At 43.6% G+C, this 18,316-nt stretch overlaps 1 protein-coding gene across 4 annotated transcripts in view; it reads left to right on the top strand.

The window, feature by feature from the left end:
* cadm3 (cell adhesion molecule 3) overlaps window positions 1-18,316 on the top strand; it is a 58,057-nt gene that overhangs the window by 928 nt on the left and 38,813 nt on the right. For all 4 annotated transcript variants that reach the window (XM_066723154.1, XM_066723155.1, XM_066723157.1 and 1 more), the window contains exon 2: window positions 923-1,094. In XM_066723154.1, coding sequence (XP_066579251.1) covers window positions 1,016-1,094 — 79 coding nt within the window. In that variant the 5' untranslated portion in view covers window positions 923-1,015. The remainder of the gene's footprint in view (window positions 1-922; window positions 1,095-18,316) is intronic.

Raw genomic sequence — 18,316 nt, 5'->3', positions numbered from 1 at the left:
TTCAAACGGGGGGAATTTGGTGTCTTCGCTACTGGGGAGTTTTTTTTTTTTTACAGGGTTTTGCGTTTATTCTAGAAAGAATCTGTGTGCGGAAGGTCGGAGAGGGGATGCCACCTATATGCACGCATGTATAAACAAGTAGGGTTATATTTCCCCGGTCATACACCAATATAGATGTGTGTTGTCGCTGTAAAAGAACTCATTTGCTATGTTGCACGTCGTGTGGGGAAAACGAGTGTCTCGAAATAGGCGAAGTCATCGACTTCAACACTTAGGAAGAAGCTGCGCTCAATACGCACACACGCACACACACACATATATATATATATGTGTGTGTGTGTGTGTGTGTGTGTTTATGGGGGTTCTATGTATGTGTGTGTATCAGATTGATTGCAGAGTGTATTTTACATTAAATATAGATCGATAAGTTATTATTGGGGGGTTCAAATATAGGAAGAACAGATCGCAATGTAAATATCGTCTGCTTTTTATATGTGACTCCTATGTATTGTGTGTCGGTGTTATTACACTGTTAAGGGGCGCTTGTCGATGTAAAACAGGTTGTAACGGGGCAACCCTGGACATAATAATACAAAACCCAAACAGACTGCTTCTTGTGAACTGAACTGAACTGAACCATCCCTGCCGTGGACTCAGTACTGGGGAGTTCAACCCAAAGATACCAGGCTAATTAGTGAGGTAAAGGCGCTATACCCACACATAGACCCCTATCTGCCTGAAACGGGGCTGCTTTGGTGTGCCACGGATGCCTTTGCAACTATACGACAACAGCGACAGCGTCAATACACACAATATCAATCACCATTATCAATACATAGTGGACTAATTGTGATGGGATTCAGGGGGCGGGCCGAGGCTTTGTTTTTCCTTTCGTTTATGAACCATCTGTTTCCGTCTGCAGGATTTTTTCTTTCTTTCTGGGGGATATTAACGTCGGAAGAGAGGAGACTTGATTTCGGGAGAACATATAGCGGCGGATTATAGTACTCCGGGTATGGCTACCTCTCAATGGGCAGTGCTGGTGTGTAGCTCCTTAACATTGCTGATTGCAAACGGCAACGTTGTCTTGGACGGTAAGTAAACTATTATTATTATTATTATTATTATTATTATTATTATTATTATTATTATTATTATTATAGATAATCAATACTGTCTTGGCAACTTTATACATTATGAAAGAGAGATGCTTATGGGGTAAGGACAGGAAGGGTGATATCGTCTTACAGACAATGAAGTACGAACAAAATATCAAAGAGTCTGTGAAGGAGAGTGATTCAGCAGGGGATTCAGGGGCAATACACACTGCTGTCTAGTCACAGATAGACAGATCGATAGAAATACAGATATAGATATTTTGCACCATGTGTAAGCCCGTTTGCAATGAACGAACTTGGGTTGTCCGTGGTGTGGTTGTTAATAATACTGTATCCTGGTTACAGTACTCAAATGGAAAAGCCCATGAAGCATTTTCTGCTGAATAAGCTGTGTGTGTGTGTGTGTGTGTGTGTGTGTGTGTGTGTGTGCTGTGTGTCAGTCATTTCTCTGCGTGTCTGCGTCAGGCCCCAGGAGACTCTATAGACCATGGGTAGGCAATTTCAGTTTTCCAGGTAAGGTTTCCTGCGGGTGTTTTCGGCTACTTTTTAAATTAGCAGCTGATTCAGACCTGGGTGGAATTGTTGGATTTGACTGCCAAGCATGAGCCCAATCAATTCATTTATGATCCGAGGTGGGTTTCATAACACCATAAACCCTGAAGGATGGGAATTGCCCTTAGACTGGAGTGCCCTCCCGTCCTGAAGGGTGTGTTGGAGCCTGCTCCCATTTGTGCCAGGTGGTGTTGCTGCTCATTTCTGTGCGGCCCTCTGCAGCTCTGAAGTTGTTGTGAATGACATGACGCCAACCATTACATCAGCGGTGTCTTTTCCTGCAGGTCCGCAGTGTCTTCTAGCTTCTGGTCCAATCAAGTTAATGGTCCAAGGACTTAATGACTGTGGTTTAGCTGATGAACTGGATGATGTGAATACTTGTCTACAGGCTTGCAGATTGTCCTGTATGTAATGGCACCTTGCCTCAGCTGTCATTTCAATTATAATTGACCCCAGGGCTGTCCATGTTGATTCCATAAAAGGGTGCTTCAGATTTAATTAAATACTTCGAGCCCATCTCAGTGCTAAGATTATTTTTTTAGTTAATTTTCTCCTGTTGTACCGAAGCTCAAGGGTGACTTTCCACCCTCACAACCGGACTAAACTTTTATCTTCTGTTCACCCCCTATAAGGGACACGACTGAAAAGGTGTGGTCAGTGTTCACGGTCCTTGTCACACTTTGTCTAACTAAGCTGTTAAGTAACTAACCAACTGAACTACAGAATTAGAATGTATGAAATAAAAAACTTGCTTGCAATCTTTATTTATAACTTGAAATCTCCGCAATGCTTTACAGCAGCCCCTCTGCCTCCCCAAAATTAATTACTTGAATTGAAAGCTTCACTAAAGTAATGAAGAGCAGGAATTGTCCTGTGTGTGAGCATCGGTAAACCCCTGTTTGCAACACTATTGGTGAGCATTGGGACAGAGTGGCTATGTATTCTGTAGCCAGCGACAGGTCATAACTCACTCACTGTACATTCATTCTACTATGACAATAGAGCCTGAGAGCTTCATAAATAATCTTGGGGCCATATAAATAACCATTTGATCTTTTTATGTATTTATATATATATTGTGTTTTGTTTATTGATGGGAAGGGGGTAGTAGAAGACATGAGAAACCATTTTGGCTGTGGGGTTTGGTGAAGGAGTGAAATTATGATCTGGCAGCTATGGACCTGGTAGTGGAGCTGTGCCAGGCTGCAGTAGTTTACATTTGTCTTGACTCGGCAGGGCAGAGGCGGAGAGTTTTCTCCATTCCAGTGTGTGTGGGTTGCTGAGGTCAGTTAGAGGATCTGCAGCCCTGGCCCTGGAGAGCCACAGTCATTGAAACAGGCAAGGAGTTTAGACATTGAAAACACATGGAGCACGGGATTGAATCATCCAGAGCTGCGTGAGAAGATTAGTGAGTGAGTCGGCCAGTCAGCCAATTAGCTTGTCGGTTAGTTGGTCAGTCGGTCAGTTGGTCGGTCAGACAGTCGGTCAGCCAGCCAGCTTAGGCTATACGTCCCTGCTCAGCTTGTTGCAAGACCCCCACCACTCTTTGTGTAAAGGAGTGCCTCCCATTCCCAGTCCCAAATGCACCTCATCTCAGAACCCACTCGTGACCTCTGCTCCTTGTGTTGTGCTGATATAAAGTGTCAAAAGAGTCTTGTGCTCCTCCTCCCCTTGCCCTGTTGTGTACGGAAACTGATCTTCTGAGTGTGTGGTCAGGTCAAACCCCATGGAAGAGTGCTCCTCAAATGCGGTCCACGAGGGTTGAGAGTTTTCTGCTTTTAATTCCTTCCGTGCTCGTATTTAGTTTAATTGAACTTAATATAACCACTCTGCCAGGCAAGTGTGCACTAATACCATACATTTCCACAGTGAGCTGCTCTCTGTGTAGGAAACTGGGCTTTGAATGGGTCTCCCTTTGGGACTGGGTTGGGCAACTGTGGACTATAGCACCGCATCCCTCGTCAGGGCCTTGGCGGATTATTGTGTAACCGAAAAAAAAAAAAAAGGCGACACTGCAGCTAGTAGAAAGAGACACCTGGAGAAAATCTCTGGTCTGATCTGGAGAGCGCTTTGATGCAACAACTGTACAGCTGCCAGGAACTAGAGACATTAAGGAAATTGAGTCGGTATGTGACTTTGTTGGCGTTTCTTATTGATTGGTGGTCTGAATTATTTATTTATTTATTCTGTGCCGTTTGCGAGGGGAGGGGAGGGGAGGTGATCAAGGGAGTGCTGCCCCCCCGCTTCGCCCTTAGCATTCTAGTTAAAAATCTAATTTTAATTGAAGTTCTTATTTTTATTTTATTTTATCCTGGAGGTCTCCCCTCTTGCAAGTTGACCTTGGGGAATGTCACCTGGGCTTTTCTTACTTTTAAACGCGCCTGTGGTTCCAATTCCCATCATCATTGTCCAGTAGTCCAGTCGTCTTTATTACTGCGCTGTGCTGTTTTTTACCAGGCCACTTCTGCCTGGGTCAGCACTGCTTTGTACTCACACCCCCAGTGATCGGCAGCACGGACAGCGAGTTCAGATCAATGTCCTTCCGTAATCACTGACACGGAGCAGCCATTTCGATTCCGGACCGTGACACGTGTAGCAGCCGAGGCCGAGCACACAAGGAGCCTCTAGCATCGGCATTGTTCTCTGACATCTGGAGAATAGGGCCTACTCTTGCATTTTTAGGTTACTCAGAGTGCGCGGTGAGATGCATAGCCTTTAGGAGGGATGGTAGGTTGCATGTATTGTAAGCCTAGTTGAATATCGGCCCTTGGTAAAGTAGCAGGATTGTTGCCCCTTTCACATGGTTTCAATGTGTTTGTGCCCCAGTGTTACAGTGCTGTCCTATGGGTTCCACCTGCCTTCACTGCTTCACTGGACCATGGGCGATACCAATGATACACCATGATGCATATTTCGAAGGCATGTTTTCTGTAGTACGTGCTTTACTCCTGGCCCCCATGCAGTATAGCACGGCTGAATGCACAGGACGTCACTGTAAATCTGTAAAAGCTGAAAAAAGTGCCGCAGTCCATGAAGCATCTTAATCCAGCGCCTCTCAGTGTGTACATAAAAGATTCAATACTGCCAATGGCAACAGGGAGGATAAACATGAACTTTTCCTAATGTGCGTTTGAAAGACGCTGAAGAAGAAAATCTATGACACACACGCTAGCCAAAGAGAAATCCTGCCTCCGACTTGCGCCGTACCCTGTCTCTTCTAGCGGAGGTTCTTTATTTTCGCTGTCAATGCATGTAAATACGCTCCCCCCCTCCCTCTACCATTATGGCAGTGAACATGTTCATTCGGTGACCTTTCACCCCATCGAGAAGAGCCGGGAGTGAAGCAGGGAGGGAGGGGGGGTTGTCACCGCCTTCGTTCACACACTGTTCTCCGCTGACTCGCCTTGCTGTTAACAAGCGTGACCCTGTTTGACCCCTCCCACGATTCCGCCGTTCTCTCAGCAAGTTAGGCAAATAAGAGACGGCACTGACCTGCAGTGTGCAGAGGGCTGTGGAGTCTTGGGGAAGATGCGAGAGGGTGAGGGGAGATTATTGTCTGTTTGTCTGGAGGAAAATGTGTAGAGTCTGACATCCCTGCGTGGGGAACGATCAGCAGGTTTCCCGCTGCAGTGGCCTGCGACTGGAAAGATCGCAGTCAAACGAACTGAGCTAAGAAGACGATGATGTCTACAGAGTGGCGGTCCAAGGTTTACCCACCCCCCTCACCTTAACTATCTTAACTCATTTCAATCAACTACAATCTGCACACATTTTCTGTAGGCGTCAGTGTTCAACAAACTCTGAGAAGATACTATTGATCCCTGAGTTTAATGGACAATATTTGCTCAGTGAATTGAATCAGCCAATTACTCTGTTTGACATGAAGGGTTTGAATAGTTTTGACTACATCTGTATACATGCATATTATGTTATGGGGACGGACTACAGAGATGCAAGACTAGGAGACTAGGCCATCTGTATACATCCATCTGTGCATCCCTGTCTCTGGTTGCCTATCCATCTGTCTATCATTTCATCCCTCTTTCCACCGGCAGCATCTCTCTCTCTCTCTCCCTGTCTTTCATTGACCTCCACCTGTCCCCTCTCTCTGTCCTAGTACTGTTTGTCTTCTTGCTCACAAGCTGTTTAAACTCTGGCTCTGGAAACTGGCTCTTCTTACTGAAATATATTTGCCACTGTCACTGTTTGCATCTTGGTTTCTCCTGTTTGCTGTTTGCTGGTCATTTTTTTTTACTTAGCCTAGTGGTGCGTGAGATCCCCCCAGTGTTTTAAAAATAAACAAGAAAAGTGTCACTACGAGACATAGTCATCCTGCGTTCGCTGTACTGAACAGCATGCCATGAAAGAAATATGCAAAGTAAGCCTTAACCCCTTATGGCCTTGTTAATATTAGGATGATGGGTCTTTGTGATTGAGGTGTGGGAGTGGGGGGCTGCAGTACCCCTCTTCTACCTTTAGAGGTCAGGCTTGAACTTTTGTGTTGTTTTCTTTTACAAGACAGGTCTGGAAGCAGGTGTAGCAGAGCCAGGAGTCAGCTCATGCCTTCATGCCACTTACGATTCGGCAGCAGAGCGTAGGACAGTGGCACAGATCTTTGTATTGGACTGTTGCACCACGTGTCCTGAAGTAACAATAGAATGAATAAAGTAAAATAAATGACTTAAGCCAAGGGGTAGACATTTGCTTGAGCCCTTCAGATTGTGGAAAGCACAGAGGATGTCCAGTCAAGGCTGATGATCATGTGGATTTGCTTTGCTAATAGATATATACATACGCATGTGTGGGTGTCAGGAAGCATTGCGTTTAGTGAATGCACTTAACTAACGAGCAGCAGGGAAAAGACAGTCAAATCATTCACAAATTGAACTGCTTTGAAGCTTACACTGTTACATAAGAGCTATACATTACTGTGACAGTGCTGTTGCGGCGTACCGCTCTCTACACACTGTCTGTACGAGATAACACGTTCTGACAGTTAGAAGGCCATTTTTTTGTCCATACTGGGCATAGAACAGAGTATTGTTTGTCCCCGGTATAATGGCATCTCGTTCGTATGTTTTTTCTCCTCCTCTCTCTCTCTCTCTCTCTCCCTTTCAGTATCTCTCTCTTTTTTAATAATAATAATTGTGTCTAAATTTTGTCTGTAAATTAACCGTTCCTAATCCCCCGTCTGTTGATCGCTGCGGAAACAAAGGGGGAAAAAAAACAGCGATTAAAAAAAAGCATCAAGACAGCGGCGCTGCAGTTTTTGCTAAGCTGATTAAGGAGAGAGTGAAGGGGGGGAGGGCGGGGAGCGGAGACACAGAGACGCTGAAAACCCAATTCGTTCAACAAAGAAAACTACATAATCATGTCGTGTGCAGCTACTGAGCCATAATCGGAGCAGGAAGTGGGAAAAATTACTGCAATGGCTGCGTCGGAGTAGTAGCGGAGAGGTGAACATTTTAAAGGCCTACGCTGGCTCAAAAGTGACGGAGCCTTTCGTGTTGGGTGAACTGGTCCAAAACTACATGCCCCAGAATTCATCGGAAGAACTGCGCTTAAAGATGGGAAGTTGGCTCAAAACTGATGAGCATCTGCTGGAATTCTCGGAGGTAGAATTAGAAAACAGGTTTCCACAAAAAACTAAAAATAAATAATAAAAAAAAGGCTTCCATTCAAGCAGAGAGGGACGCTTTATAGCTGGGTTTAAGATATTGGTTGTTTTGGTGAACCACCTGGGTGTCTGACAAAAATGTTGTGGTTGATTACAAATATGTGTCTAGCTCGTCTTCCCCCAGAAGAGTCTGGTGATTAAGATTATAGTTTCTTTAAAAATCAAATGGTAACGAAATTAACATACTGTAGCATTTTGGGGTCTCCTGGTAATGATGAAAATATGCCATCGTTTGTTCTCCAGTGTTCGTCCGCTGTAGTGAGTCTCAGACAGCCGGCACCTGCTGCTAATCGCATACTTCCACAACTCTGCACACACGCTTTTGTGGTCTGGGCACCCCCATTTAAGCCCTGAGCTGGACCATCCTGCCCCCGGTGCCGCCCCCAACCAATCCTATACACGCTTTATTCAATATCTCTGCATGCGTGCTTCGGACAGGATAACCTCATTTAGCTTGACATGCACATTTTTGGTGCTTTATGGTCATGCATCCCAGCCATCACCCCGTTGGCCTATGTGGTCACTGAGTGTTTACACCACCCAAGGCCGCTTTAACGATCCATGGAAAAGAGATGTCCTCTATGCACAGTATGTACTGCTTAAGCCATTGACATGTTTACCTCGAAATACACTGTTCATAAGTCATACGTCACATTCTAATGCAGTGGGCGTACAACAGTGTCACAACAGTATAAAAAGCCTGGTCATTATATAGCCAGGTAAGGTAATTGTGGCATTTATAGTGATGTAAGTTATGAGATAAGTGTATATGTGTGTGTATATATATAACCACACAAAAGATCAGAAGATGAAATAATACAATTTGCTGGCGTGGCATGGAAAAGATGAGCTATAGATCGAAGCAAGTGAAGAGGCCTTTATCCAACAGTGGATCAATATAGGCTGATGATGATGATGATATATATGTGATAGTGTTGTTTTTTGTATCATTATTTTACTAGCGCTTCTTGAAATGCAAACGCACTGTCGGGTGTTTGGCGCTGCTGTGCACTGGTTTTATTTCTGCGGGAACGAATAGTTTTTAATCTAAAATCTTCATTTCATTTCCTTGGGACTGGCTGTGCTGACGGTGTATTAATGTGTGTAGCCTCCACAACGCATAGCACGCAGGACAGCAGTGCAAATCGAAAACAAAAACAAAAGATTGATCATTGATGTTTTTTTTAGAAAGAGGGAGCAGGGAAGGACAGCAGTGTGCCGATCTGAAGGGTGAATTGCGCCGGCAGGGAGAGTTTAAAGCCAGGCGAGGGCTGGGGGGCCGGTTCATGTGTTCAGGCCCACCAGAGTAATTAAAAAAGTTGACTGCTTTTGAAAGGGAAAACACTAGAGAATTGGCAAGAGGAAGGTGTATTTGTTTATTTGTTTTGGTTTACTTTGAATGCAAACAACTGAGCCACAGTGTCGGGTTGATGGCCCCAGTTGTAAATATTATTTGTGCTGCTGTCTCTTATCTAACCACGGTGAACGAACCCCACGCAACTGTGATTACACTAATTATTCTTATTATGCATTATTTATTATTTCAGCAGATGCCTTTTTTTCCCAAAACAGCGGGACAGCAGGATGCAGTTACCGCCGTGTCGTTGCGGTGTATTGTGCGTGTATGAAAGTATTGTAAATTGCTGCAAATGGTATTAAAGACATGCGGGCAGGCTTGGGGAAAGTGACGCAGGAGTGGAATGAGAAAAGCGCAGGGGAATGCAACCGAGGGAAACGGCGATCGATGCATCTGAGTGATGGAGCGACGGGGGGAAAGGTGTGGAGAGAGAGAGAGAGAGGGGGCGGGCGGGTTAAAATGAAATCGATGTCATTGTCATAAACGTGCATGACTAGGACTGGCAAACAAACCACGAAGGGCAAACCCAAACCTGCAGGAGAAAATGTCCCACGCACCAGTACCTATACAGGACAGCGGCGCACTAAGTCAATAGATGCTATGGGCACTTAGCTCCGGTTTATTCTAATGTCTTTTCCTATAGGTTACCAAATCAGCCGCGCCTTTTCTGCCAGGCAGATAGATTTAATCTCCTTCTTCTCTCTTTCTTTTCCTCTTTCTCTCTCTCTCTCTCTCTCTCTCTCTCTCTCACTATCTCTCTCTCTCTTATTTCTCAAATGCTGATGCCTGCTTGATCGCGCACCGGGAGGTGTCTCTGTTTGGATAACTGTAGATTCCCAGACAGCGTCTCCCCCCCCCCCATGTCTCTCTCTCTCTCTCTCTCTCCCTCCCTCCTCCTGGCGGCTTACAGTAATGTCAGCTGACAGCTCATTCTCTCCGCTGCGAAACAGGCCAGCTCCCAGCGGAATCTTGTAAGGAGCCGAGGGGGTGGGGGAAGGAAGAGAGGAGAGGAGAGAAGAGGAGAGGAGAGGAGAGGAGAGCAGTGGAGGGGGGTGTTATTGCAGTGAGATACCGCATTTCAGTAGAGCAGACGGGTTTCTCGCAGGCAGCGCTAGGCTGGTTCCACACCACTGAGTGCAGGTGGTGGCGGCAATCTCTTCCCGCACTTCCATTTCTCTTTTTCTGTTTCTATTCTTGATTTAATTCTACTTCTCGTTCTCCGCCGGGCCCCCCCTTCCTCTACATCCTCCTCGGTCTCCAGTCTATTTCCCCAGTGTCCTTATCAGCCTCCCCCCTCTCTCTCTCTCCCCGCTTTCGTCTCGTTTCTCTTCCCACAGCTGCTATCTCTCTTTTTCTGCCTCCTTCCACACTCTCTTGTTTCTGTGCTACAATGGTCATTCCACCCCCCTCCCTCTCTTTCTATATATATATATATATATATATAATGCACTTTTCAGCCTGTCTCATCCCTTTCTTCCACCCCTCCTCTCTACTTTCCCCACCTGCACAGTTTCAAAGTTTGCTCCCTCTCTCCTCTCTCTCCTCTCTCCCATCCTCCGTACACGTCTCTCTTCCTCATCTCTCCCTTTAAACCAAGAAGGGACACCTGGGGTCACTGGGGAAATCTCTTTGCGCTGTGTGTCAGTGTGCATAAAATTGGCGACAGACATGTTAGTGATTGTATATGTGTGCATTAATATTGGAAGGAATGAACACATGGTGAACACAAACGTTGGGTAGTTAACGGAGCCCAAAATTTCAACCAGTCCTGTCCACCTCATGTATTTCTGACCTGTGCAGCCTGGATGACTTCAATTACATGGCTGGGTAGCCAAGTGTGGTGTCACTATTACTTCTACTGCCTGTCCCTACCCACCTACCTTCCCCTCTATCTCTTCCCTCTTCGGATTTCTCTCTCTATCCCCCTTCTCTCCCTTTACTCCCCTTCACACTGCCCCTCCCTGCCTCTCTCCATCCCTTCCTCTCTCTTTGTCACCCCCCTCCCCAGCTCCACTCTCTCTCTCTCTTTCTCTCTCTCTCTCTCTCTCTCGCCTCACCCCCCTGATCACAAGACAGTGCAATCTGCCTATAGGCCAGGCTGCGTCCTCTCGGTCATTTAGCAGTGAGCTGTGACAGACTCCAGCGGGGGCTGCCTGTGTTAGAGGCTGCCCATGGTCCATTAGCACTCTGTGCAGCAGGAGGGCACCCAGCGCCACTTTGTGTCATCTATACGCTGCGCGGCTTCAGTCAGTCTCTGCCATTGTCAATCGAATCGATATCAATATATATTTAGATATATTTTGACAGTCAATTTGCACAGAGCATTCCGGGACAGCCACTGTCCAAAGTGTGTCAGCTGCTTGTTCACGGTTTTGTTTTTCTCTCTTGTTTGTTTTCATCCAACCCGTTAACTTCTTAATTGATTCAGTTGCTGGGCTTAATTAGTCAAAATTACCCATGTGTTCAGGGGTATTCTCTGATTGATGGTGTAGAGAGAGACCTGGAAATCACCTGCATGATTGTTTCTCTCGCCAGGAACTGGGCTCGCCATCATTGGTCTATTCTTCTTAGTCTTCTAGTAAAGAATCAGAACCCACCCAGTTCCGGCAGAAGGATTATCTCTCTTCCTTTTCTTGTTCTGTTTCTATTTTTGCCACTTTTGTGAGTGTGATCTCCCAGCTCTTTGCCCAGAGTATTTTCGGAGAACGTGCGAGACGCAGAGCTGTGAGATGGGGAGACGGTCATGAGTGGAAGCCAAGAAGGATGATCTTGGTGCAGTGCAAATCAAATGTGATGAAGTCAGGCTGGGAGAGTTGCAGACTGGGAGTCCTGGAGGAAGCCCCTTCTCTCCTAATTTAAATCCCGTGTTACTACAGTGCATTTACTTATGGTGCTGGTCTGTCAAAGGGTGTTTGTGAGTAAATAAGCTGCGTATCTGTAGCAGAAACTCTAATAAACATATGTATAGCCTAGGGCTGTGCGATATGACGATAGAAAAACATATATTGTTTAATATTATGCTTAAAACGATAGTTTATATCGTGGTGTCGCAAATCCCACTCTTTACGGCAATATTTTTCGTCATTTAGGACGGTTTGTGTTCTTCCCGGTTCTTCCACACGTGCCGGATGCGGCAAGAAATGAGCATCAGAAACACAGACAGACATGGAGGAGAGTGAACTGACGCACAATAACCAACATAACCAAGAGAAAGTTTCATTAGATGGTGAAGTTGTACAACAGCTTTATTATTATTATTATTATGATTATTATTATTATAACTATTTTGTATTAACACGTATATATACAGTATATATATATATATATCCCATAACATAACACACGTAATAGTAATCACACACCACTGTTATATATTGCATTCTGCATATATTTACCATGACAGCCTGCATGTAGTATTTGTTAGTTTTGCATATTTAATGATTAAATAAAGACTTGTTTAAATGTCTTTTGTCTTATTTTGTAGCTTGATTGGATAAAAACAAGGCATATCGAGATATATATTGTGAATTGCCCAAACTTCGCCCAGCCCTAGTATAGCCCTTCATCATCACTACTACATCATCAACTTTGGGAACATATACCATCAGAAAAAGTTGGCTGATGCATATTTCCTTTTGTTGTTAAATAATTTCCAGTCTGTGTGTATATTTAGCGAAAGTCATACACAATATCACATTACCTTCCTTTTAATTAAGTGTAATGACTTAGTGTAAGTGCTCTCTTAAGTACAAAGTAAATTATGAGGTACTTATGCCCCAAAATTGCCAACGTAATGAAAGGTGAAATAGGAAAATCCAAAAAGATACAATTCTGCTCTTTTTCTTTCTTTCTTTCTTTCTTTCTTTCTTTCTTTCTTTCTTTCTTTCTTTCTTTCTTTCTTTCTTTCCCATGCTTTGGTTGATTGCGGTTGAATGCACACTTCCCACAAACCTTCAGCCACTACAATGCAAAGCCACCAGCTATCTCTCCATTTCTGAGCACACACCTGCTCTGAATTCCCCTCCTATTTGGTTCCTTCACAGAATCTGAAGTAGTCCCTGGGGTTGCCTTTGTCAGTACCTCTGTAGGCTTTGAAACACTTGAATCTGTTCCTTCTCTCTTGCAATCCTCTCTGTTTGAGACTAAAAGGATCCAGATCTGTGTAAAACAACCAAGCCTGCGAGAACAAAGGAGCTATTCTGGTTTCTTCTCTTTTTGATTCTCAGTTAAAGTAACAGTAAGCCTTTACTATATTTATTATATAAAAAATATATATAAAGTGACTTTCGCTCGCTCTCAGTCTCACACTCTCTCTATCCTCTCTCTCTCTCTCTCTCTCACTCTCTGCATCTGTCTCCGTCTCCACCAGCACATCAAATCATGTGAGGTATCTGTTTTGCCAGTCTGACCTTGGAGGACCCAGTCTGATGTTAAAGCAGCACTTAGGACAAGGATCTCATAGATAAAATAAACGCTAGCCTTCATTAGCAGAGCACGGCATGAAGAAACGTCTTCGAAACTGAGGGAGGACGTGTCGTCAGTAGGAGAGCAATAGGCGCTAGGATGTGCCTCCACCTCCCTATTAAAGGACATGAATGAATGTATCAAAACCATTTGAAATACCTTTGTCATCTCAATACTTTTTCCAAAAAGTGTGGATTCCAGAAGGTGATTTTGAAACCATGTCAGCAATGCAAAGGCGTGGACAGTGATGCTTCCTGACCACTAGGCTTGTTTAGCTGCCAGGAATTTTGTTTGAATGTCCTATGACTTCTATAATAAGAAACACAGAGAAGTTTCCTGAAGGGCTATGAAAGTGACTGAGTCTCCGCTAGAGAACTTGTACTGTGGGCAAAGTCAATATACAGGTCAATGTGTGATTTGACTCCAGCTTATCTGTGTGAGCAAGGATATCCTAATGTTTAAAACAAAGGGACAGAAGGAAAAAAACTATTGTCTGGGGTTGTCATAAAGCTACCACTTTTAGTTTAATCACGTTACCATTGAGAATTAACCTCCTGCTCCATCATTTCCTTTCATCTTATTAAATTTTATGATATCGCACTTCTGAGTGAATACTATACGACTGCAATTATATAATTTCTTTCCCTCCCTAAGAGGACATGCAAATGTGTGTGTGCGCGGCGCAGTGGTGTGTTTTCGCAAACATGGAAAAGACCTCAGCCGAATTTGATTATTATAATGAATCTATTCCAGATATACAGGAAAACATAAACAACATAAATACGACAAAACAGGCCCCATTTTGATATATATAATATTTTTATTAGATTACTTATAAGAATTCCTTATCCAGGGCGACTTCGAATTGTTACAATAAATCACATTATTTTAACATAGTTACCCATTTATACAGCTGTGTATTTACTGGAGCAATCTAGGTACAGTACCTTGCTCAAGGGGACAACAGCAGTGCCCCCATCTGGGATTGAACCCACAAGCATCCACTCAACCCCCCCCCCCCCCCCAGATTCTGAGGACAGCTATGGAGATAGACTGGGGGCAAAGTCAATATATAGGTCAACAGCTGACTGGGAAGGGGTTAAATGTGTTGTCCTGAACAGCAATGCCTGTCTGCCATTAGGAGGATATGAGCTTGACCCTAATTAGTCAATTAGCTAATGAGTTGTGCTTATTACACACCGATTAATGGAAGAAGAGAGGGGGAGGAGGGGGGAGAGGTTACTCCAAAGTGGAAAGAGTGAAATGTCTTATCGCCCTGTCTCACTCGGAAATCCTACACGTTTGTATTTTTTATTATTTTTTTAATCTCTGTTTAAGGAGATTGAATGGTGGTCCTAGCTGTGCGGTATTAAAATGCAACCATAGTGGTAACTGTAGTAAGAATTATAGTAGCAGTGTTAGTGCTGAGGGAATATAGAGCTATAATGCAATTGACTTTAAAATAAATAAATTGCAGTTTTGTTTTGCTTTAAATCATATAATACTATATGCTTTTGTAATACATTACCAGTTTTATTATTAATAATATTATTATTATTGCTATTGATTAAAGGAGCAGCAGTAGTAATAGTTGTAATAGTATTGTTATAACATATAGTATTAGCTGAAATAGTAGTAGTAGCAATATTGTTATTATTCGTAGTTGTAGCAGCAGTAGTAGTCTGGGTAATAGCAGCAGTAATAATGGCACCAATTATTGTATTGTCCGATAATAGCATTGTCTCCCCACCCCCCTGCCCCCCTCAGAGTGTCTAAAGAGTTCTCAATTATTGACGCAGGTCAGTAAAACCTGGCCAAGCAGAACAGATGTGTTCTTCAAACCTTTATTTAGAAAGCATGCCGTGTGATTGAAGACGGGAATAAAAGAGCCCAGCTCTGTGAAGGTCTTTCGAGTGAGGCAGGGAAAAGAGTTGGCTGATTAAATAAACGGAGGCGTGGAATCTGTTATTTTTTGTTTGGTGGCTTTTTAATTGGAATCAGGGCGTCAGAATTAGTGGGACAGGATGGTGTGTTTAGCTATAAAGAACAAAAAAAGAACCCAATAGAGATAAAAATAGCATTGACAATAATAGAAAAAACGAGACATGTTTCCCCAAAGGAGTTCATGTTTTGTAGCATGAGGAAATCTGGAAGTTTAATATACAAAGCTGCCACTGAGCAAAACAGGGAGATTAATATTTATTTTGGACTTTTTTTTTGTGAATGAATGATGGCTTTACATTGATGTGGTGCTCAGGGAGTCTGTGGAGCCAGTGGGTGCTTAACACTGAAATAAAAAGATCTCAGAAGATAGAGGTGAGGAAAGGAGAATAGAAGGTGATGGTGGTGGTGGTGGGGGGTGATGGAGGTGAGAGAAGAGGGGAAGAAATGGGCAGGGGGACGAGAAGAGGAAAGAAGAGAGCTAGTCAGACAGATGGTTTTAATTCGAGTCTGTAATACAAACACACACATGGTAGAGACCATCTGGAAGCTGAGGAGTATGAACAATTCCTGGCTCGGATTCGTGTGTAGCCTGATAGTGTGCAAGGGATTAACTGTGAGTTTAGGCTACTGTAGCAGTCCAATACCCCTCCTCTGGCTTCTTCCTCATCTTCTCCTCCTTCTTTGCCGGCACCATTAGCCAAGATGTATTGTGTGGTTTCTTCTGCATGTACACACCATTACAAGGCTAGCAAAGGGTGCTATATTACAAAATAAAATGGATAAATCCTCCACATCTTACAGGAGAGGGTAGTCCCCTAGATAGAGAGATTTGAGCATGTGTAACTGGGCTCATTGGCTTTGATTTTCTGCTGGCAGTTAGAGTAACTACCATGGCTTAATTAAAGTGGGCAAAGCAGGAAGTGCTCAATGAATGTGACAAACCGAAACACTCTAAAATCATCACCCAGCTGTATTACTTTAAAGGAAGTCACGACACTGTCCTTTACTGTTATGACGCTTTACCAGCATGCCAACAAAATACACAAATGACTAGCTGTCTGTAAATTGTACTAGTAGGCCTATAAGATATAATGAAGACTAGTCACATACCATTTAGGTTCAGTACCTTAAAAGTACTGCTGACTGTATTCACTCTTTGCATAAATCTTGACGTAAACTCATCTTCATTTGGACAGAAAAATTGCATCCCCCTTTCCGAAGCGAAAACCAAAAATGAGATAAATATTGCTTTCCCTCCTTCGGACAATGCTTGGCGCCTTTGGACAGCTCACTAAACGACTGGCTTTGCCTTGTTTTGGATTGAACGGTAGCATCCCTTTGTCGTCCAGCCAACGTTGCTCAAAGCCTTTTCTCTTTGGCTGGAGTTATTGGATTTTTATGTTTATTATTATTATAATTATAATAATGTTTTATCATTTGCTCTCGTGTATTGTATTTCCCGCTCAGGTTCTTTGGAAAGCGTGCATACGTTTGCATTAATCTGCAACCAAATGTCCCTCTTCCTTACAACAAACAGCAACATCTATTTCATTCTGCCATCTGATAAATATGCGCAGATTCAGGACGTTCCATCACTCTGGACACAAATTCATACCCCCCTCCTCCACACACACTTCTTTTGTGCAATATTATTGATCCCCCTCACCCAGCCGTGCTCTTCTTTGTTTGAATAATATAGTAGGGGTCCCTGTTTATCTGGGCCCTGTTTTTTGTTGCCACCTTCTTCAGCTTGCAAAGCGCGATTGCACTCCATTAATCTTCACCCAAAGGGTTTGCTTCCGTTCGATTTTTGGCGAAGAGAGCAACATCTCTTTCAATTTGAACCACTGTGTTGCACCTGCTTGGTTTTGGATGTGGCTCCACGAATCTGGGCCACACTGTTCCCGCTCCTTTCGCTCTGGACAACATAGTGGTCGGGAAAGGATCGTATGCATCAAATTCAGAGTAAAATACAGCTCTTTTGCACCCTTTAGGTCGTGGTCCCCACAGGCAGGCTTTTACTGGTCTTGTACTGGTGTGTACCTTTATTATCCAGTCCGTGTCCTGCCATTCTGCTGTTAAGGTTGTTTTGGCGACTGCCGTGCTTGGAGTCTTTTTCTCTAAGAAGTTTTCTAGCTGTTAGTGCTGCGTGCCCCGCTCTTGTAAATGGAGGATGCTGGGTTCAAATTCAGACTGATATTGCTGTTGTTGTTCCCCCTCCTGCAGCCAAGGTAGTCTACCAGGCTCTTGCTCCAGTAAAGAATAAATAAATGGCTAACACGCTTCGGGTAAAAACCTCTGATAAATAATGAATGGCCAAATAAATCATTAATAAGAAGAATTAATAAGGAATGTGCTCTTGGTTAACTTGTTTGCTTGCACTGTGTTACCCGATCTTGCAGAATATCCCAATTAAGACCCCTTCTGTCTACCTAGCTGCCCCTGCCCATTCACTATGTTTATCCACACCCACTAGGGGCCTGTATACCTATATATCACTGTACACCTAAGGCCTGTATCGCTATAGTCCTAGGGCCACACTGCCCTGCTGGGTTTTGATACAGCTGAGCTGCCAGTGACTTAATTGAAACCTTAATTGAACAAATAATTTTCTTCATTTTATTATTTTTAAATGTTAAGCTAACAAAAGAGTTAGAGAATTCAATCCCTGCAGGCTATATAATTTTATATTCAACTGCGTACCTCCACCTGTTTCAAATTATTATTATATTCTGATGGTGCCAATTCTTCACGTGGAGGACTGGTATATTCAGATGCACTGTATTAATAGTACAGACCCCAGTCAGAGTGGAAGTTAAAAAGTATAGTAGAAATAAAAAAAGGGAACAGTTGTTATGTCTTTCGGTGTTGTTTTTCCACCATTGCATCCATTTGCATCTAAGACTACAGGGGCTCTCACCTCATGATTGGAGAGGCCAAAAAAAGCAACACAGGTTTTTAATTTAGAAGCCATTATGAATTATTAGATTTTTTTGCTTTTAGCACTGTCGCACTCTGTCACATCTTATTATTCTTACACACACACACACGCACACACACGCACACACACGCACACACACACACACACACACACTCCTTCACTCTCTTGGCAGCTGCAGAGTCGAGCTCCCGCAGTCTCTTTCATTTTCTTTTTTTAACACATTGTGAGCATTCGTTAAAACGCTCCTTTAGAACGTGTGAAAT

The sequence above is a fragment of the Amia ocellicauda genome, chromosome 14 (assembly GCF_036373705.1).
Source record: "Amia ocellicauda isolate fAmiCal2 chromosome 14, fAmiCal2.hap1, whole genome shotgun sequence".
Classification (NCBI taxonomy): Eukaryota; Metazoa; Chordata; class Actinopteri; order Amiiformes; family Amiidae; genus Amia; species Amia ocellicauda.
Note: the sequence above shows the minus strand (reverse complement) of the source record. Positions and strands in the feature narration are given on the sequence as shown.